We start from the raw sequence: 21824 nt of genomic DNA, 5'->3' as shown, positions 1-21824 counted from the left end.
GCGCAGATGTGGGAGGAGAAGAAAGTTCAGCATGTGAAAGTCATTCGTGAAAAATGCTCGATGTCTCAAAACAAGAATCATCGGTCAGTACCCACAGTGCACAATTAGTTTGTGGCATGCAGCGATCCGGTCAGAGGCCTGGCTTTGAATAATAATAATTCCCTGGATAATTTTGCAGAGAAACTGGTGAGGAGGAGTCGTCTGTTTTTAAGGTAAGACAGCTCGCTCTGTTGCTCTGTGTTTACAGCTGTAAAAGGAGCATTACTGAAAGCTGACAGGCTCCATGTTTTGGTGATCAGTTTGATCGTGAAAATGAGACACTGCACATAGCACATAATCCTCTTATAACTTCAGATTTTAAAGCATCCACCCCCACTGAATCTCCACAATCACCAACTACAAACCGGACTGTTGTGCACTGCATCTATGGCCCCTGAGCCTCCACAAGAGACACCCACACCAGCTCCAGCTCCTCCAGTAACCACCATCACCCCAGCTTCTCCTGGTGAAGCTCCACATATGAAGGGCAAATACCCTGAAGATGTTTTTTCTGTTGAAGACCGCAGGCGAGGCTGGGTGATCCTCCACATCATAGGGATGATGTACATGTTAATTTCACTTGCAGTTGTGTGTGATGAATTCTTTGTTCCTGCGCTGGGGGTGATCACAGACAAGTTAGCCATCTCTGATGATGTGGCTGGAGCCACATTCATGGCTGCTGGAGGCTCTGCTCCTAAACTTTTTGCCTACTTGATTGGAGTCTTCATCGCCCACAGCAATGTGGGTTTTGGCACAATTGCTGGTTCAGCGGTTTTTAACATTTTGTTTGTGATTGGAATGTGTGCTTTGTTTTCGTGGGAGGTTCTTCATCTAACCTGGTGGCCACTTTTCAGAGATGTGTCCTTCTACATATTTGACCTCATCTTACTCATCATCTTCTTCTTGGATAATGTCATAATGTGGTGGGAGAGCCTTTTGCTGGTGACCAGTTACTCTCTGTATGTGACTTTCATGAAGTTCAATGTGCAAATAGAGCAGGCCTTCAAGACCCAACTCCACAAACACAAGAACATTGTCAGAATTATTGCTGTGGAGGAACCCGAGAAGGTAAGCCCTCCTGTGACAGAACATCAATCTAAAATCAGTTAGTTTAGTTTTGCTGTTCAATCTTGGTAACACTGTCACATAATATGACACTGCAGGCGTTTGAACAACTTTGTCTTACTGCATCTTAGCATATAGTATTTGCATACATCTATGTTACAAAAACTGAGCAACTCATCTATTATTACCACCGTGAAGCTGTTCCATGAAGCAAAACATATGCAGGTGTTCACTCATAAATCATTTTGTCTCATTCTGTCATGCTCATCACAGAAAGCCTGTGAAGAATGCAACAGAAACCCACATTACTCATCCCTCATGACATCTCTGCTCTCATCCTACCGTGCGTTTATGTGCTAATCGTGTCAAAACAGTGAAATGTTACTGCCAAAGGCGTTCGGGAGTGAAAGCCAAGAGCAAACTAATCCTTTATGTGAGGGAATTTTCTATCACAGGCCTTCTGTACAGTTAGGCGCCCAAAGGTCTCAAGGTTGGATATCAGACAGAGACACATTAACATAATATTTAGAGGCCATTCTAGCAGACATCAGACAGGAATTCTCTTCTCCTGATCTTACTACAGAGGTAGCCGAGGTCTCATAGATAAACTGTACAGACAGATACCGGACCAATTCAAGGAAGAATGCTCGAGGTCTCATTTTAAAGGAATTAGGTCAAAAGTGTCCTCGGTTAGAGGGTTGGTTGTCAGGGCATATGTAGGTATGGGTATTTATACACCCCATTAGAAAGGACATCTTCAGAATTTGGTGTGGCACTACCTTGGTTCACATGTGGACATTGTGTTGCTCATCAACTTCTCCTTGATGCATCAAGCCTGCAATAAATACTTCTGCCTAAGACATCTGAAGTCTCCTGGTGAACTCCCTCCTTCAGCTCACAAGAATTTCCACCACAATTTAAGGAGCTACAGCGCTGTACAAACTGTGGCATCAAAGGATGAAAGGGAGCAGCTAGAGGAGAAGAAAGTACTCTCTCACCAAAATCTCAAAAGTCAATCATTGAAAACTGTAAGGATTCAAAGAGTCAGTGCACAGAGTTACAAACAGGGTTCTAAATTAACACCCGCCAACCCGCCAAATGCGGGTTAAAATTCATATTGGCGGGTGTAAATAAAAACTTACTAGCCAATTTGGCCGGTAATGCATTAGGCAATCATGTCAGTCAGAGCCGCTCTACAGTTCTTGGTCATTTGTCCCCCGGACAGTCCGTCCTACATTTCCCATGAACACTGTCGTAATGCTACGTGATGACGTAAATGGCTGACAGGTCGTGAATGGCTTGTGTTTGATCACGAAAATGCCGTCATGTTTTGTAAGGATTGCCGCATGTACACGAAATAAAAAAACAAGACGAATAATTTTGTGGTGGGGACTAATAATTTTAAAGTCGAGGCAGTAAAGGACCATGAGAGTGCCCGAAGTCATCAGGAGAGCTAAGGAGTCTGCAATACTGACTGCTGCACTATTTGTGTTTTCTAGTTGTACATACATAATTCAATTTATTACCAATGCAATTTTTTGCAAGTGTTTAAGTCATGGCTGTTACTTATATATATTTCTTATTAAAGAAGGAAAGCAGAAACACTTTAAGTTGAAAGGAAAAATACATTTTATTAGGAATGTAATGATACTAAATACTTACTGGAAAAATGTCTTTTAGAAAATAATAAATCTGACAGCATTTTTTGTTTGTATAAATTAAATGTTTGCACTTTCTGTGTATATTTTGTTTCATGTGTTGTACTTTCTGTGCATTTTTCATGCCAACAATGTAAGTAAAATGATCAAATGTATTCAGTGGCACTCATAATCTCTCTTATTTTCACCGGGAAAAAATTTGGCTAGTGGAAATTCTGATTGGCTGGTAACTTTAGAAGATCACCAGCCACATTGGCTGGTGATCAAAAAAGTTAATTTAGAACCCTGGTTACAAATGGCCTCTGTAAGCTTCTTTGGTATTTACGTTTGTCTTTCATGTGCTTTAACCATATCTCAGCATGATCAATACACCAACATGCCTGTTCCCCAGAGGACATGCATGCAGGTGAGGATGGGTCAGGATGCTCTGAAGAGGCTGAAAGTGATGACAATGATAAAGACAGCGATGGCTCCTGTAAAAATGAACATAACGTGATTGAACAGGAAGAAACAGAAAAAGAAGATGACCCTCTGACGTTAGAGTGGCCAGACACACCCCGTAAACAGGCCACCTACCTCTTCCTGCTGCCCATAACCTTCCCTCTTTGGCTCACAGTTCCAGACGTTCGCAGCCAGGTAAAGATCCACACACATTTCTGAGGTCAGCTCCGGTATCTTAAATACCTCAACTACGTGTTTTTGCTTTTGTTTCACAGAAATCCAGAAAATTCTTTGCGGTCACCTTCCTGGGCTCTATTCTATGGATTGCTGTCTTCTCCTACTTCACTGTGTGGTGGGCCCATCAGGTCAGTCACTGTTTGGATTTGAAATGTGTTGCCTTGTTTTCTCAGTGTGCACACACAATTCTTCTCAAAACAATGATTGTGTATTGGAAGTTAGTTTGAGAAAAACATGAGAGTTTTTTGGTTTTTTTTTTTTTTTTTGCTTCTGTTCAGTCTGAGCACTGTTTAAACTTGTAGGTGGGTGAGACCATCGGCATCTCGGATCACATTATGACCATTCTGGCTGCAGAGACGTCCATCCCTGACCTCATTACCAGTGTGATTGTGGCTCGTAAAGGCCTCGGGGACATGGCTGTGTCCAGCTCCGTGGGCAGTAACATCTTTGTCATCACTGTGGGGTGAGCTGCGATAGCCTGATGCGTCACGATTGAAAAAGAAATGCTGATTAACGTACAGTTGATGGGTTTGTTTGTCTCTCTGTCTTTTTCTATATACAAGTCTTCCAGTCCCGTGGCTCCTGTACTCAACCATCCACGGTTCGGCTCCTGTGGCCGTCAGCACCAATGGGCTCTTCTGTGCAATCATGCTGCTCTTCATCATGCTCCTCTTTGTCATCATCTCCATTGCATCCTGTAAGTGGATGCTCAAAAAAGTGCTTGGTTTGACCATGTTACTGCTCTACTGTATCTTCCTGGTGCTTAGTGTGATGCTGCACTATCACATCATTATCTGCCCTGTTATTGTGAATGAAAGGCCTTAAAATTATTGTACATGTTATTGCTAATGAAATTTGTAATGTTTTTTTTATACGTGTATATATGCTTTCTCATTTTTAGCAATTACTCCTTGATTTGTGTTCTGTTAACTGATCTGCAGGGCACATTCACAGACCAAAGTAAAACAGTTTGAACTCCTACATTTACCGTAATGATGTGACTCAGTGTCGCAAGGCTGCAAAAATCTTTGTCGCACCAGTGAAAAGAAGATAACTTCCTGGGTCTGAACACAGAGCTGTTATCCCTCTTGCAGCACTACCTGGTCCCAAGAACTGTGATGTGAGCTTGGTTGAAATGTAGTAATTATCTGTAAGGAGTTTAAATGAGTCATATTTGATCATTTTCACCCAACTGCTTTTTATGATGTTGATGTCTCTGTAAGGGAAAAGGCTTTTTCTTTTTATTTGAAATGGCCTGTTTCTCCGAAAGTAAAGGACTCACTCTGGAAGATTTTATGTAACATTCATCTGGTGAACATTAAGAGGACTAACAAACACTAAGATTTTTTTAAGTCTGAAATTTGTGCTTTAAATGCTGAAGATGTATGAAATAAACTGTACACTGACATGTCAAAAGATGTATTTTATAATATCGATTTTCTCATATAGAAATATTTTTTCCGTTTTCATTAATATATGCTCATATCCCGTGTCTAAGTTGTCAGTCTTAATTGTTATTCCCTGAAATGTTTTTGTACTTGTTCTATTATTAAATGAGAACAGAGATAACTGTTTGACTAATGGTCTGTGTATAAAATTCTCTAAAAAAAAAATCATTCTATAAACACTTGACATACTTGAAATTGGGGTAAATTTAATTTAATTTTTTCTTTGTCTTGAAATGAAAACTGCAACAATAGAGGTGGGGGTGTATGGGTTAGGCACCTCCTGAAGCTCCTCTCACTGTAAGAACTCTGTTGTGACTAATCAGTTACCAGCACCACCTAGAGGACAAAAAGGAGAGCTACATAAATTTGACCCCATACAACAGCACGCACGAGTACCTAAAATCACAATGTAAAGTATTTGCTTTATGTTTCTTTTTACTCTCCATTTTAATTATTTATCTAACAGTATTATTGTTGATATATTTAGTTATATTTTTTACTTATTGGACAAGATATGTAGAAAAGTTTTTGGAGTACATTTTTCTCAATCTTAATAAACCATAACAAAGGCCAAGCTTTCTATTGATTCTATTGATTGATTGAAACCATCTTGAGCTGCAAGGTGTAATAGTTTATTCTCCTCTTTAGTTAATCCATGCATGACTTTGTGCTGATATGTGCACTGCTACTTCTGTCCGGGTGAGAGCAGTGTGCCTTGGAATCAATAGTTCCTATTTGATACACACTTTAAATTTCATATTCCTGTGCTGAAAAAGTAAGCCCAGAAACTCAGCATGGAGCGCCATAATGTCAGTAATAATGCTGCTGGACATGATGTATTTTGGACTGGAGTTTAAAGTCGGCTGTTCCAGTTTAAATAGTTTTGTCATTATAGAAAGTATTTTCAAATGTGTCAGTCTGATGTTTCATTAGGATTTTATGCTGTAGTTATGCAACATAATAGAATTCAACTAAAGCACCACTTTTATTTAGCATTAAATTAAATATTACTATGACAAGCTCATGATAAAGTGAGAGTGAGACAATGCACATAATCCTCTTAGAAGACTTCAGGTATTATGCTGATCCATTGTGAAGACTTGTCCTGTCCTACATAACCCTTTGGCCATTGGCAACAGTTTGGACTTTAGCTGGTGCCACAATACCCACCTGTGGAAATCTTTAGAGATTTTTGCACCCCTGACTTTGCAAGATATTCGTTCTGTGGTGAGTCTCCCACCTGTTTTCTTTCTATGTGTATTGATGTTTTGCTTGTGTTTGTCTGTTGTGTTAGTCTGTGGCTCATTTTGTTCAGTCTGTTTCTCGGACACCACCAGCATGCAGGGAAAGTAGTCATAACAGCTTCTTAACAATAATGTTATGACAGATGATTATTTATGAGGTGCATTCTCTGGACAGTTCAAATGCATTCAAACGTACTCTATTGTTGTGCGTCCTGTCTTTTACAATAGGCTTGGTTTTCCAAGGATACGGGGATATGACATGAATCACGCAGCAGAAGTTTTGGATTCTGTCACCCCAGGGTCTGCTGGGGAGAGAGCCGGACTTGACCTCTACCAAAGCCCATTCATGCATCTTAATTCTCCATAGCCACTAGCATCACTGCTTTGGAGGAAAATGTATTGTACAAGAAAGAAGCGACTCCAGCTGAGCAGAGTCCTGTTTCTCCTCTCTGGAGTTTTCCTGTGCACCCTTTACCAGCTGACCATCAGTGCCAGACTGTACGAGCCTTTGCCGATGCCTCAGATTGGAGAGGACTTTGGAGAAGGTTCAACAGAGGGGGTGGAGGAGGCTACAGTAGAGACTCAGGGACTGGAGGAACCTCTCACTGCAACACATGAATTAGAGCCCACAGATCAAACAACACCAGAGATGCATGTGGTACACCATCCAGATACAACTTCAGATTTTAAAGCATCCACCCCCACTGAATCTCCACAATCGCCAACCACAAACCGGACTGTTGTGCACTGCATCTATGTGGCCCCGGAGCCTCCACAGGAGACACCCACACCAGCTCCAGCTCCTCCAGTAACCACCATCACCCCAGCTTCTCCTGGTGAAGCTCCACATATGAAGGGTGAATACCCTGTAGATTATTTTTCTGTTGAAGACCGCAGGCGAGGCTGGGTGATCCTCCACATCATAGGGATGATGTACATGTTCATTTCACTTGCCATTGTGTGCGATGAGTTCTTTGTTCCTGCACTGGGAGTGATCACAGACAAGTTAGCCATCTCTGATGATGTGGCTGGAGCCACATTCATGGCTGCTGGAGGCTCTGCTCCTGAGCTTTTCACCTCATTGATTGGAGTCTTCATCGCCCACAGCAATGTGGGTATTGGCACAATCGTTGGTTCAGCAGTTTTTAACATTTTGTTTGTGATTGGAATGTGTGCTTTGTTTTCACGGGAGGTTCTTCATCTAACCTGGTGGCCACTTTTCAGAGATGTGTCCTTCTACATATTTGACCTCATCTTACTCATCATCTTCTTCTTGGATAATGTCATAATGTGGTGGGAGAGCCTGATGCTGGTGACCAGTTACTCTCTGTATGTGACTTTCATGAAGTTCAATGTGCAAATAGAGCAGGCCTTCAAGACCCAACTCCACAAACACAAGAACATTGTCAGAGTTATTGCTGTGGAGGAACCTGAGAAGGTAAGCCCTCCTGTGACAGAACATCAATCTAAAATCTGGTTTTTCATGTCCTCAAGTGACACAACAATGAGTCTGTTATTATGTATTTATATCATAAAGAGTTTTCTCAAGCATGGAAGAAATCCTGAGGAGTTACAACAACAGTTTGCAGGCATTTGCTCAAAGTTTTCTAAATACTTCTAAGTATATTAGCATAGTTATTGCCTCTTATTCTGTTATACTCACAAGCTGTGTGGTTTACTACTGAAACAGAAAGTCACATAACTCATCACTAATGGCAGCTATATTCAAATCATGTCAAAAGACTGAAATGAAAGGCCTTGGGGGCAAACTAATACTTTGAGGAGCTACAGCTCTGTGCAAACTCTAGCATCAACGTATACTGTGTTTAACCCTGGTAAGTGTGATTGAGGCTTACTTTACACAAAGTAAAGCTACACTCAGGGTATTTGTTGAGCTGGATGTACTGCTGGAGCTGGCCTCCTAATGGCAAATGTAATTATTTTATCTGTTGATGCTATTTCACATCATAAGTAATCACACTATAGTGTTGTCTCTTTTTTTTTTTTTTTTTTTTTTTGTTATCAACTGAGTGATTTCACAAAGCTCCATTGTTTATATTGACATGTAGCACTGACAAGACCCCAAGAGTGTGCAATGTGTGAAATAACAATGTTTAAGCTTAACCAAAATGGACTAACTTTGGTCTATCTCTACCAATGAATGATTATCACTGAAAAAAACATTGTTGCACGCAGACAAATGGGGACGATGAAGATAATGCTCCTCCTGCTCCAGAGGACAAGAATCGGTTAAAGGTAAAATTCAATCAATCAACCAACCAGCCCATCAAATTCAAATAGAAACACAAAAAACCCAAACATGCTCACACTGTAAGCACTCACAGTGTTCATTTACCTGCATACTATTTTGCACCTTACTGACCTTTTTGTCCTCCCAATGAACAGGCCTCCCTTCAAGTGCTGGCACATGTAAATGCACTAAGATGTGGTTGTCTAACACTAATATGTCTGTTATTGTGAGCAGCTGTCGTGACCTCAGCCATCTCTTTCCCCAGTTGAAGCCATCCCTTCAGCGAGGGGGGAGTTCAGCTTCTTTACACAACAGCACCATGAGAAACACCATCTTCCAACTTATGATCCACACATTAGACCCTCTTGGAGAGGGTGAGTACCGTATCGCCACCGTGATTCCCCCAAATGATTGATAATCGTCTGCCTTTAAAACTCCTCTTATAATGAGTGTCTGGGGACTCTGTCCTTCTCATAGTAGAATGGATTAGCAAAGTGTCCCAAATGAAGGCAGCTCTAAGTCCAGATTGCTACTAAGTAGATAAATACTTACCTCAGTCTATGGAGGCATCCATTTGGAGGCCCACACTGAAATATGAAAAGATTCTTAGAACAAACAAACAAACATAGCTTTGGTTTTAGTTAAGAGAGACTGTTAATGAGAGGCAGACCAAAAAGTGGTATTATTCCTGTTAAATCAGCGAGATGACAAACTGTTGCTGTGCTGTAGTTTTACAGTGCATCATGCTGCGATGAATCATAGTCTGACAGCAATGTGCACATTTTCTTGTTCTATGGTTGACTGAGGCACGACTACACTTTGTCCCAATTTGTGTACCTGTGGCCCTGGCTCCTCGTTTGCTCGTCTCTCAGGCCTCCAGGCGACAAACACTCCATTGCTCCTGTGCAATAATCAGCTTTTGAATGAGCCTATGCAATCTGGATCAGAGCTAGCAGCCCCTGTATCAACCCACTCCCTGTGTCTATGTCCCTGGAGATGACTAGAGGCATTGACATGCATCAAAGCAACGTCATAAACACCCGTGGCTTACTCAACGTCTCTAAATAATGACGTGCTGCCTCACTAAAAGGCACAAAGATGATTTTATTAATCAAATGCTTTGAATTAACCATCAGAATGGATGTGCGTCCCACTGTGTACTGCATGGTGTCTATATCGACCTCTGCTACTATTGATCATGCTTGCTTGAGTTTGGTGTGTTTAATGTGAGACATTGGCTCAAAAGGAAACAGGAAATCCTTGCATTCTTTTTAAAAATCGTCTGTCCGTCCATTGGAAACAAATTGCTGTTTCTAAGAGACAAAGAGGCAGTTGAATTCATATGCAGGATCATTTCAGCAGAGAGCAAAAGTATGATCCTGTCTTGTCTTGCGCAGTGCCTCCAGTGCAGTTCCTTTGATAAGCTCATTCCTCCTTTCATCATATTGCTCCGTGCTGCTGCAAGGATTATAATGCTGTTGTTTTTCATGTTAGACTGCCAGTATTTTGCTCTATGCCTAACTCATGAATGGTGTGGCCACCTCTTTATCCTCAATACAACTGTTAAACTGTGAAATCATTGTCATAATTATCATCACATGACTGAGTAATTCATCACAGAATTTTTTGCTTGTTTGATTGTTCTTAGGGAAATTTAAGGATAAGGCTGAGACTCTGAATAATGTGGCTAGACGGACAGCAGAGAGCAAAACCCAAGACAAAAGTGAAGGTAAACTGGAAGGGTGCGATGGTCATCCATTGATCAGGCACCTTTCATTAAGCTTTCAAACTCTGCTCGTGAGCGCAGTCTGAAAGGTGCTTTTCAGACTGGGATGCAAAGCTCTGTTTCACATTTAAACCACACAGCCAAAATATGTCAGCAAAAGAAAGATGATGTCTATGATACATGCCCTCCATTACTTTACTGCAGCCAATTGGAAAATGTTGTCAGGAGCATCATTTTATGCTGCTTGACGGTAAAATATGGAGTGTATACAGAGTAGTGTAAATAAAACATAAGGAGAACATCAAGTTACATACAGGTGCAATATACTGTAAAATATAGCATGCAAACAGTACTAAAGACTAGGCAAAGTGCCTACAGGAGCATTTAATCAAATCCAAATACTGACATCGATGACAACAGTGAGTTCATTCTGTCCAGTCGCCACAAGGATAACCTCATATATCATTAAAGTCCAAACGATAGATTCACTGCACTTCTCCGGTTGACCTGGCCTGAAGTCTCATAAAATGAAATGGAGGGTTCTTGCAGATAGCTGAATGAGCTTGAGGCATGAGGCAAGTGCACAAGATTTGGGGGATTCCTTTTCGCAGGTGGTGGGGAAAAAACTGAGCAGATCAAAGAGCCAGAGGCTGCGCCAGCGACAGGAGCAGAGAAGAAGGAGCAGCCAGAGGACAAGAAGGTACTCTCCAACCATGTCCTGGTGGTTATCAAAAAGCCCAGAAGTGACTCTTTGATACCTGTCTATGTAAGAGTCAATGCACAGAGCTACAAGCACAGGCAAATGGCCTCTTTAGGCTTCTTTGGCATTTGCTTTCATTTCTCCTTTGCTTCTCCTGCCCTCCATCGTGATCCGTCTTTCCCATGCACTGCAGGAGGATGTGCCTGCAGGGGAGGATGGGTCAGGAGGGTCAGAAGACTCCGGCAGCGATGACGACGACAGCGATGAAGACAGCGATGAGTCCAGTGAAGATGATGAGGAAGATGAAGATGAGGAGGAGGAAGAAGAAGCAGAGAAAGATGAACCTCTGACTTTAGAGTGGCCAGACACACCCCGTAAACAGGCCACCTACCTCTTCCTGCTGCCCATAATCTTCCCTCTGTGGCTCACAGTTCCAGATGTTCGCAACCAGGTAAAGATCCACACACATTTCTGAGGTCAGCTCCGGTATCTTGAATTGCGTTATGCTGTGTTTTGTTTTTACATTGCTGACTTTGTCCGACAGAAATCCCAAAAATTCTTTGTGGTCACCTTCCTGGGCTCTATTCTGTGGATTGCTGTCTTCTCCTACCTCATGGTTTGGTGGGCCCATCAGGTCAGTCACTGCGGTAACATTTAGAGATGCAATTTGAAACACATTGTTTCCTGATCGTGCACACAGGCATTAAGCATCTTTCATAAAGATTGGTGTAATCTGGAGGGTGAGTACACATGAATCCAGGTATCAAGTGATTTATTAACTCCCCTTAAATCTCCCCAAAACCAGTGAATAAGTTCTGAAAGTGAAATTAAAATTATGTCCTGAATTTGTCGTGCTAAGAAAAACATGTATTTCTGTAGCTTCTATCCACTCTGGACTTTGGTTTGCCCTTGTAGGTGGGTGAGACCATCGGCATCTCAGAGGAGATTATGGGTCTGACTATCCTAGCTGCAGGGACGTCCATCCCCGACCTCATTACCAGTGTGATTGTGGCTCGTAAAGGCCTCGGGGACATGGCTGTGTCCAGCTCTGTGGGCAGTAACATCTTTGACATCACTGTGGGGTGAGCTGCAATAACCTGATGTGTCATGAGTGAAAAATAAATCCAGATGAACACTCAGTTAATGCATTTCATACTCTCCTATTTTTCTGCATATCTCGCTCTGTCACTTTGTTACACAAGTCTTCCAGTCCCGTGGCTCCTGTACTCAACCATCCACGGTTTGGCTCCTGTGGCCGTCAGCAGCAATGGGCTCTTCTGTGCCATCGTGCTGCTCTTCATCATGCTCCTCTTTGTCATCATCTCCATTGCATCCTGTAAGTGGAAGATGAATAAGGTGCTGGGCTCCACCATGTTCCTGCTCTACTTTATCTTCCTGGTGCTTAGTGTGATGCTGGAGGATCGCATCATTATCTGTCCTGTTTCCATCTGAATGTGTGAACAGAAGCTTCTCTACAGCAGGACTTCTCTTCACCCGAAGCAGCAAACTCTTAACCCATACATGTGGGTCTGGATATGTGTAGAACCTGTGCAGAAAGCTACTGTAGTTGCTCTGCATTGCTGCCAGTGACAAGTCTGATATATCTGCAGCAATACACATACTACGACATTTTCTAGAACTTGTTACATAATCACTTTTAGCAACGGTGGCAGCTTTTACATTCATGTTGTGATCACACCAGGAGATGCAGAAATACTGTCTGAGGTAGTGTAGGTTGTGTGTTCATTGTTTACAATTTGACATCTAGGACATGTGCACATTTTGGAAAATTTCTGAGGTTTCTAACTATGAAATTTGTATCATATGTACTTATCCACTTGCGCCAACTATTGTTTTATAACATTCATTTTACAGAACCTGAGCTTGCTTGAACTCACAGTTCTTTCATGTACATCGATTTTTAAAAAAAGGTCAGGCGTAGCAATAACAAAACTCAGACCTGACGTAGAATAAATGTGTTTATTCATAAATGAAAGCAAACTATAGATCCAACCAGGGAAGAAATTCCATTTCTTTTTGATATAAAAATCATACAAATTAGTATCTGTGTTACAAATGATAAATAATACTTCATAAACATTGTTTAAATTGACAAATTGTGTAAACAACATGTAGACATCAAATGATGTTTTGGTCATCTCTTTTTTTTTTTTTTTTAAAAGTCACAACTTACAATGTGATTAAAACAGAACTGTACATGCTGTGAGACTGGTGCTTATTCCAAACACGCAGCCTTGTCTAATCCAGCATCATATTGTCACATATATTGTGGTGAAGTCCAGTAAGAAGTTGTGGAGCTGCATCACATTTAGGCAGGTTTCTTTTGTCAGTTATTAGTGAAAAACAATGTTGAGACAGTGAACCACCACACCCGTTTTTGGAAGTGATTCCGAGCTGCTGTTGCTCACGGCAAACTTGCACTGTCATCTGTTCAGAGAGATTTAAAATGTCCTTTTATGCTCCGTATGTCACATTAAACAGTGCAATGTCTAAAACTGACATCTATATTATACAGTGAAGACCAGAGACCAAAAGGACATATACAAAATGCTTGAATCAAATAATCTGTACATTTTCATAGATCGACTACAATGTCAATAAATTAATTCTATTGTCATTTTCAGTTTTCATTCATCCACTATTAGTTTGATTGTACTATTTTTAAGGAAATCTATCCTTGGTGGTCCCGTATAACACATTGGTTATTCAAACCTCACTTTAAAAAAGGTATTGCTTAAAAAACTGTCAATAAATCAGAGAATTCCCTTTTGGGTTCTTTTGGTACATTGTACAAAAAAAAAAAACAAATAAACAGTGTGCATCGAGAAATAATATTATGTTTTATCATTTTTGTTACCATCTAGTTTTAGTGTATTCAAGCATATGAGCATCGCCCTGCTAGGTGTACAGGGTGCAGATGAGGAAAGATTTCTTAGCGGTCGTGAACTGCATGTAATGGAAATATTAGACGGTACAGTGAGTCCTACAGCTGTCAAATAAAAAGTCACTTAAGCGTAAGCTGCTGGGTCACGGCGTTACGTAAATGAGGATGAATGGCAGGAGCTGATCTTGCCAAAGTGCTTTGTAAAAACATGAATGTCCAAAAGCAAGTACTTATTATACACACACGCTCAACAACAGTCTTCACAAGGTCACCAGGACCACCTAAGAATTTCAACGTGATCATACACTTAAACATACTTACTCACAGCTTCAACAGAAACAAAGTCATAAAATATACTGTATAATAACTGTACAAACATTTTACTATAGTAATACTGAAAATACAATGGACTTTCTAAATATTTACAAAGTCAAGGCCTGTCATTCCACGCCTCCAGCTCTAACAGTATACAAGAAACTCATGGCAGTTGCTTTACATTAAGTGTCATTTTCCCGTTGTGCTTAAGAGCTCTGTGCTCCAGTCAGGTGAGCTGGTCCTGTGTCTGAGGAGCAGGAGCAGTCCAAAAAAAATCTAAATAAAACAGCAGCAGTGACTGTGGTTGAAGGAAAAACATAATGAGACAGAAGAAGAGAAGTGGTTCACAGACTGGGCTCTCCAAAGGTTTTCCTGCACTCCATGACCCCGGCTCCAGGGGGCCGGTCGCAGTTGTGTGTCAGCTTAACCTGGTTGGGGGTGAGGCGATCATATGCCAACTTGTACTCCCGGTCAAAAGCATCTGCAATGAGATAATGGTTAGAAAACAATGTGGATGCAATGTGTCACTGTCAGCACATTTGCTTTAAACGCTCACATCAGCATATTAAAAGGCACACAAGGACCATACAGACATTTAGCAGGTATAATGTTTGTCATGTTAACCGTCTCACAAAGGATGAGAAGTCGCTATATGACAAAAGCGATCGTGATTCATCCTGAGTGACATAAGTAAAACTCTGACCTGCAGGTGGTGCTAGAGGAAAATCTGTAGCTTTATTTAATGACAATCTATGTAACAGTTGTCAAGATATTTCAGTCTGGACAAAACTGGTTGACTGACCAGCTGGCATCAGCAAAAGCAGGACATCAAGTTTCTGAACTTACTGATATTAATGTTGTTCTTCCCCAAAGCCACAAGAGCGAGGAACAGTAGATCTCGGTACAGGCTCCTTTTTGAGAAAATGAAAAAGAAGAAAACACTTAGACTTTTCATTCATATCATCTTCCACACATGGCTTTACACTAACATCTTTAGCTCCTCACCTCTGTCTTTTAAAACCCAGCTCTGGCCCCAGCAGCTGGATGATCTGGCTCATGGGCTGATAGACATCACTCTTTTTAATGCTCCTCACAAAACCCTGCAGCAGCTCCACGGTGAAGAGCTGGCCTTCCTCACACAGCCCAGAGCGAACCAGTGAGTTTGCACCTGCCGAGGATAAGGGATAAAAGTCACCCTGATCAAAGGCTCATTCATCTCCATCACTCAATATCAACTCTGAAAGTATTGCACTGATAAGGGTGGCATGACTAATAGGAGTCCTGAACTGAATTATGCATGCTTTTCTAGTTACTTCGTATGCATTATTTAATTTACATGTAAATACCTGACCTTGATCAAACTTTCAAGCGTTAGGGGCAGAATCATTTTCTCAAAGTGCTTTCACCTTCTGAGACACATCATAGGTCAGTCTGTTAAACACTTTAATAACTTACAATGCGTGTTCCACAGGACATAGCAGGGTTGAACTTTGTCTTGATGCAACTTCAGGTTGTCCCACATAATCCTCACAAGCACCTGCTTGCTGTCCTCAGATGAAATGTTCTGAGGAGTCTGCAAGGGGTAAACCATGTGGAAGATTAATCCCTTATTCTGTACGTTACAACCATTACAGGTACAATTTCAATGTTGTTATATCTATAAACTAGTTTTCTCCTGTTAAAAAACAACATATTCCCAGTGAAAATTGGTGTTATACATGCTGCTTTTATGCATTGCTCTTTTTTGACAGTGTCTTCTGTAATACTACCACTAGGGGTCACCAAAGGCAGAAGGTTTTTAACCCCACACATACAGTAGGTTTGAAGGAATAGCTTGAGCGGTGAGTGGTATCAATATTCTCTTCTAACTCATTGCAAGAAGATGAAAATGCGTATGCTTCGGCTTTGTGGTTAACGGGTCAGTCTGTGCTCTGCTGTAAGTGGGTGAGCTTGACACACATGTGCATGTTTACCTGGTCACCATGGCTACAGTGCTGGGAGGCCAGGATGAGAGCCGGCAGGTTGCTCGGCAGATCCAGCCTTCTGAAGTACCACACCAGGTTCCAGAAGACGATGGGGTGTTGGTCGACAACACTCGGGGAGGAGATGGCTTGGTCGCCCTCATTCACCAGCAGGCTCTCCAGCTCCTTCCACAGAACCAGAGGGCTCAGGTAGGGCACCGTCACCGGGGCAGAAGCCGGCGCAGACGGCCCGGCGCTCCCACCGTTCTCCTGCTTCTGCGGGGGAGCTGCAGATGACTGAGCTGCACAGTCTGCTGCAGACATTTTGGCCTCGGGATTGAGTGATGCCGACGTGTCCTCCTCTGTAATAGGATTACTTTCCTTAGCAGACCTGAAGGGGAGACACAGAGTGGATCTGTTTAAAGAGGCCACAGGGATAATGTGTCTGCGAGTGTGTGTGTGTGTTGAGAAGGTGCCAAACAGCTAGCGAGACACTATACAAATGGACAACAAACATGAGACAGACTTTAAACCTCTAATTACGATTGAAGTCAGTGTGAAGTGATACAAATACCTGTTTGTGTACTTTACGTGAATATATACTGCACACAAACTGTGTTGGTCTGTGTGAAGGAAGCATTTACCTGCACTGTGGTCTCAGGTCTTTGATTTCCACATTGAGGAAAGGCAGGAAGGCTGTGCCACAGAACGGACAAGTGCTGTTGAGGTTGGAGTCATTTGCTGTCCAGCCGGCCATGATCTCCTCGTCATACACCAGACAGTCACACGTCTTACAGAGCGAACAGCTGGACATCAGCACCTACATCAAACAAGCAGCAGGGCGAGGAGGAAATGAGGACACAAAGCTCAACAGTGATAGTCTGAGTCAGATGAATGTCTGATGAGGATTTTCATATGTGAGTCTCTTACCTCTATGGTGTAATTGGGAGTGGGTTGAAAGCGGCTGGTGTCGGGGGAGGAATCTGGAGTGTGAGGAGTTTTAGAGGGAAATGCCAAACCACCTGGATACGATGGAAGATTATACACTTAGACACACAAGACGAAGCCAAGATTTAAGAAAGCTATTCATATCTGGATTATTTAAAGCAAACGGGCAAAAATGAAACAAGGCAGCATGCAGGTTTAGCAACTCTGTGTTTCACATTGGTGTGTCTGGGAGTGTGCACGTGAGTGTGCATGCACGTGTTTATGTTAAGCATAGGGCCTGTGGCTGAGCACACAGAAGCCTACACACTGAGTCAGACCTCATGCCTGCTGGCCTAGTTTCACACAGAACAACACCCAACTCTCTCCATTACTGAGCCCTGCTCTTACTCTAAATTTAGATCGTCAAGAAGAGTTTTGCTGGGAACCAATACAAAGCCGCAGTTAAAACAGCAATTTAACGAGCGTGGCTGTAAGTCATGACTTTTTCACATCAGAGATGCTTTCATGAAAATTACTTCAAATAATGCGGGTCGCTCTGTTTGTCGATTCCACAAGATTCAAGATTCCAAACATCAACGAATGTAAAAACCAAGACTCGCAGTTTTATTCCAAAAATATCGGTTATGAATATAGTTTAAAGGACGTGCAACAAACCAGAGAAGGAGTTGTGTCTGAACACTCTGTTGGGTGTGCTGGGGCTGCCCAAGTTGGTATGACCCACAACTGGGCTCCTCCTGAGTCTGGACATGCTGCCGTGCTGAGGGGAGGTAAAACCATCTGGGTCCAGACAGGAGTCATTATCGAGCAGCGAAGAGCAGTCTGCCTCGCCAGAGGTCAGCGAGGATACACTAATGCGGTCACAGTTTGCATCCTGCAGGAGAGAAGATAGAAAAAAATCATTGTGGAGGCAGTTTGATTGTGAATATATGCGAGGGAAAACTGTTGCACTACCAACCTGCGTTAACGAAGTCTGGGAGGACAGACGAGAGTAGAGGCGGCTGGCCTTCTCAGCCACGCCCTTCCCTGCTGATATGACGCTGCTCCTGAAGATGTCCAGAGTTGGAGTGAAAAGCGAGTCCATGGAGAACGAGGAGGTGGAGGGAGTAGGTGATGAGGGTGACACCAAGGAGGCAGGCCTCTCCCTGTCTTTGTTACAGACACCCAGAGGAAGAGATGGCGACGGCCTCAGCCTCTCCTTGGATTTGACAGGCAGCGGCAGGTGCGTGTTGGAGCGGAGCAGGGTGGAGGGTCGGGGGGAGGTGTGAGGGGACGAGGTGGAGGGGAACAAAGGGCTTGAGGGGTTCTGCAGGTCCACACTGCATGTGCGGCTGCGCAGTGGGCTGTTTCCATTATTCATGTACATTTCAATCTCTTCAGCGAGGTCGCGGCGGGCCGTGGATGCGCTGCTGTTCTCCTGATCACACTCTTGTACCGTATCTGTTGTCATCAGTGACAGCGGATCAAATCCCGTCTCAATACCTGTTCTCCTCACAGTCACAGCACTGCAGCTGGCACTTCTCTCCACCCGAGGCTTCTGTCTTTCAGTCTCTGTCTCTTCTTCTTCTACCCCATGCAGTCTGTCAGCAGCCAGGTGATGCTGCTTTGTCGAGCCGAGGTGAGGGACCGCGAGCCGCAGGCTTCCCTGTGCACCCGACAAGTCCAGAGATTTTGGCCTCTCTGTCTTTGGAAGAACTCCACACAGAACAGTGTCACTAGATGGACTGGAAACAAGCCTGTTTCCATTTCCTGTGACAAAAATATAAGGCAAGACATTCAGCTCCTATACAGTAAGGCTGAGATCTGTGGCTTCTTGATAAGCTTTACAAATATAACTTACCTGCACTGACATCTGTTGATTTGCAGCTTCTAGCAGAGGGAGAGATTCTGCTAATTGGAACCTCGATCTCAGGTGCTGGAAATTGAAATGATTCCATATTGTCAAAAAGATTTTTGTGCATTTGGCCAGTGGCTGGTTATGCCACAATAAAACTACTGCTGTAGAGAAAGGTCAAACTGGCTGCCATGTGGTCCCTTAATGGTATACTATGCAAGAACTGGTTACTGTTTGTAAACCAACAGTTTTCACTGCTGTGTGCCATCATTCGAGCTGATTATGGTCTGGCACCTGGTCGCTGCCTTTTAATTAGGTCCCGACATCACCTGCACACTCTTATTGGCTGGGGGCATGCACACCAACTGGCCAAAGGTTGCAGCCCAGAAATGTTTCAAACACAGCAAATGAATAGGAAAATAAGACAACAGAGGCAGAGTGCAGAGTTTCTGCAGATAAATATACTGATACACACTTCTAATGGGTCATAACGATGATAGAGAGGGGATGAGTTTATGCATCTTTTTTTTAGTAAAATCCTGCAGAGTGTACCATAAAGGAACAGCTATTAGTCTTAAAATATGGCTTGTGTTCTAACTCCCTTCCCAAAAAAAAGTAAGCATTTAAGCCGCTGATGAAACACCGCACCAATTAGCGAAGACTATTGATCTCAAACGCTGGAACAGAGATTGCATCAGACACAGCATATCGTTATTTGCAACAAAATTCTCGATAGATCTCGTCACGCTAACAATCACCTGGTTACATAACGTCCATCAACAGGATCTCTTTTCTCAAAAGCATCTAAATATAACTGCAAATGGACGAACACATCACACCCACACTGCGATGTGATACCCCAGCTTTTAAAGGGCGAACGCTCAGTTTGCTGCCTGTATGCGGTGTGCATCACCTGCAGACATGCTAACCAAGTGTCAAAGATTAGAGCCCGAGGCTAATCTATAACTCACTCGACTGCCTCGGTCCTTTGTCTTCCAGCAGTGTTGTGTTGTCGCTCTCTCTGCCGCACATCCTCTCCTCCTCTTTGGACAGTGAATCGTAGCCTTGATCTGACTGTCCACCTGAAAAAGATAAGAAGCTTTACTCCTTTGAGAAACAGTGAGATATTTTGTTGTTTTTTTTTTTCCACCCTGCTCAGTTTCCTCTTTCAGAAAGAGCTGAGTGAATCAAAAAGCAGCTATTTACTCTCCGTGGAGGCTTTATAAGAGACAAGTGATGTGAGAGTTTTTCTTCAGCAGAGTGTGGTGACATTCCCTAAAGCTTACAGCACGCAATACTCCCAGAATAGAAAAGCAGGAGCAGCAGGAGAGGAAGAGTCTTTGGAAACTTGCATCATATTCGCAAGGTCAAACTGCAGGAAAAAGTACAAACCTCCTCCTCTGCTGTGATTTATTTTATTTTCACTGAATTTCTGCTTTATTCCTCTGTTTGCCCCTGAGAGATGAGACGTGTTTTGAGACAGATTCCAATCCATGATATTGTTAGTGTAAGAGCTTTAGCCTGCTGATTAGACCACTGTAAGCCCTGCTGTCTTTGGTGTCCTTTATCTACAGTGCATTGGTCATAATAGAGAGCAAAGAGGAAGCTAACAAGGTGTCACCAGGGCAGCTATTCCATTTGTTGCCAAAGTTTATTGCACATTTTACAATGACCAATCTCTTTTAAATGCCACTGGAATGCAAACATTTTAAAATACCACCTTGATGGTGTCATTTATGGATGAATTTATAGCATTCAGATGAGCAGCAACACTCAATAGTTAAGGGGCAACACGGTTTTCTGAAGCATTTCTCGTACAGGAGACTTTCACTTTCTGTGGGCGTCAGGTGATTGACAGAAAGCGGAATGTGCAGAGTGCAAAGATGTCAAAACAATTTTAGTGACATTTAAAGCAGAGAAATGCAGGTTTGTGAATCATGTGCTTTGGTCACTTTTAAGCTGGTACATTTAATCAAATTAAAATTAGATTTTTCTGGAGGGAAGCTGAGAAACGAGGAGGAGCGGCGACACAGTTAGAAGATGAAACAGTTTGAAGAAGAAAGAAGCAGAGCTGTGGTTTGCTACCTGTACTAAATCCATCGTCGCTGGAGTCCATTTTAGTGAAGTCAGTGTCGATGGAGGTGCGCTCAGCAGAGTCATTAGCGCTGTCCAAACTGCCGTGACTGAGAGTGTCAAGATCACTGCCGTCTGAAGGGAGATAACAGGAAAGGGAGAGGTTAAAACAAATGACAGAGCACCAACAGGATCATAAGACCAGAGCCCAGCTGGTCGGAGAGCACTGTGTAAACACTCCGGGATCAAAGCTGTAATCATCGTCATCCACTGTAAAGATGCAGGAATGCTTTGAATGCTGCATATCTGTCATCATGACTGAACATCGCTCAACATAAAAGAATGCCAAGAGAGAATCAGAGTTTCACTTTTCTGTCTTATTTTTAGCTCAAAGGAGAACAAAAAATTCACATTAAATTGCACATTTTTGTTTCACAAATAAACAACTAAAGGATCGTGCCACTCAACACGATCACATTTCCACTTTTGGATTTTGTATAAATCCTCTTTGTGAAGTGCATGAAATCAAAATGAGCACACAACAACATTACAATACGTGGTGTGAAGCATGGTGTTTTCATAGAAGCCCTCACACAGCATGTCATTATGGAGTCTCAGTGGGCCACTGTGGGAATTAAGGACCAGCATCAAGAGCAACCTGTGTGCTGTGACTGCTGGGGAGGAAAACCTCTTCACTCTGTTTAATTAGTGTCATTAAGGAAATGCGGATTGGGAACAATATGTGCTGGAGGAGGCAGGAGTTGGTACAAACCTTGTGATGAGACCAAGGAAGAAGCCTTGAAGAGGCACTGCTCCCACAGGATCTCGCTCATTTACATTTCTACTCATTAAAACAGGAAGTAAGAAAAATCCTCTACTTTGAGTCCATCATTTGCAGAATTAGATTACCATTGAACTTACTGAAATCTCAGACGATTTAAGACCTGATTTAAATAATGTCTACTTGTGTGTGTTTTAGTAT

General features: G+C 42.5%; 2 protein-coding genes and 1 pseudogene across 7 annotated transcripts in view; 2 read left to right on the top strand and 1 right to left on the bottom strand.

Moving 5' to 3' along the window:
• Positions 1-6: 6 nt before the first annotated feature.
• LOC143321809 (sodium/potassium/calcium exchanger 1-like) lies at positions 7-4265 on the top strand (annotated as a pseudogene). Its single transcript, XR_013077249.1, has 7 exons — positions 7-83; positions 179-212; positions 300-1107; positions 3267-3398; positions 3479-3568; positions 3743-3903; positions 4004-4265. The product of XR_013077249.1 is annotated as a sodium/potassium/calcium exchanger 1-like (transcript).
• Positions 4266-5987: 1722 nt separating this feature from the next.
• Positions 5988-13616, top strand: LOC143321729 (sodium/potassium/calcium exchanger 1-like). Of its 4 annotated transcripts, none has more exons than XM_076732301.1 (10): positions 5988-6115; positions 6361-7570; positions 8329-8388; positions 8649-8757; positions 10032-10112; positions 10721-10809; positions 11003-11260; positions 11354-11443; positions 11725-11891; positions 12012-13616. In XM_076732301.1, the coding sequence occupies exons 2-10, from the start codon at positions 6527-6529 to the stop codon at positions 12259-12261; spliced, it is 2148 nt and encodes a 715-aa protein (XP_076588416.1). In that variant the 5' UTR covers positions 5988-6115; positions 6361-6526; the 3' UTR covers positions 12262-13616. The 4 variants fall into 4 exon arrangements, with proteins under 4 accessions (XP_076588416.1, XP_076588415.1, XP_076588418.1 ...); XM_076732300.1 differs by having other exon boundaries at positions 10721-10875; XM_076732303.1 differs by lacking the exon at positions 10032-10112.
• dennd4a (DENN/MADD domain containing 4A) overlaps positions 12970-21824 on the bottom strand; it is a 23241-nt gene continuing 14386 nt past the window's right edge. For both annotated transcript variants that reach the window (XM_076732296.1, XM_076732297.1), the window contains 12 exons: positions 20855-20977; positions 19741-19851; positions 18776-18850; positions 17894-18684; positions 17593-17809; positions 16921-17012; positions 16635-16810; positions 16003-16381; positions 15485-15602; positions 15035-15197; positions 14876-14940; positions 12970-14510 (listed from right to left, as the gene is read on the bottom strand). In XM_076732296.1, the coding sequence (XP_076588411.1) occupies positions 14374-14510; positions 14876-14940; positions 15035-15197; positions 15485-15602; positions 16003-16381; positions 16635-16810; positions 16921-17012; positions 17593-17809; positions 17894-18684; positions 18776-18850; positions 19741-19851; positions 20855-20977 (2447 nt within the window). In that variant the 3' untranslated portion in view covers positions 12970-14373. The remainder of the gene's footprint in view (positions 14511-14875; positions 14941-15034; positions 15198-15484; positions 15603-16002; positions 16382-16634; positions 16811-16920; positions 17013-17592; positions 17810-17893; positions 18685-18775; positions 18851-19740; positions 19852-20854; positions 20978-21824) is intronic.

This window comes from Chaetodon auriga, chromosome 6, assembly GCF_051107435.1.
Source record: "Chaetodon auriga isolate fChaAug3 chromosome 6, fChaAug3.hap1, whole genome shotgun sequence".
In the NCBI taxonomy this organism is placed as follows: Eukaryota; Metazoa; Chordata; class Actinopteri; order Chaetodontiformes; family Chaetodontidae; genus Chaetodon; species Chaetodon auriga.
Note: the sequence above shows the minus strand (reverse complement) of the source record. Positions and strands in the feature narration are given on the sequence as shown.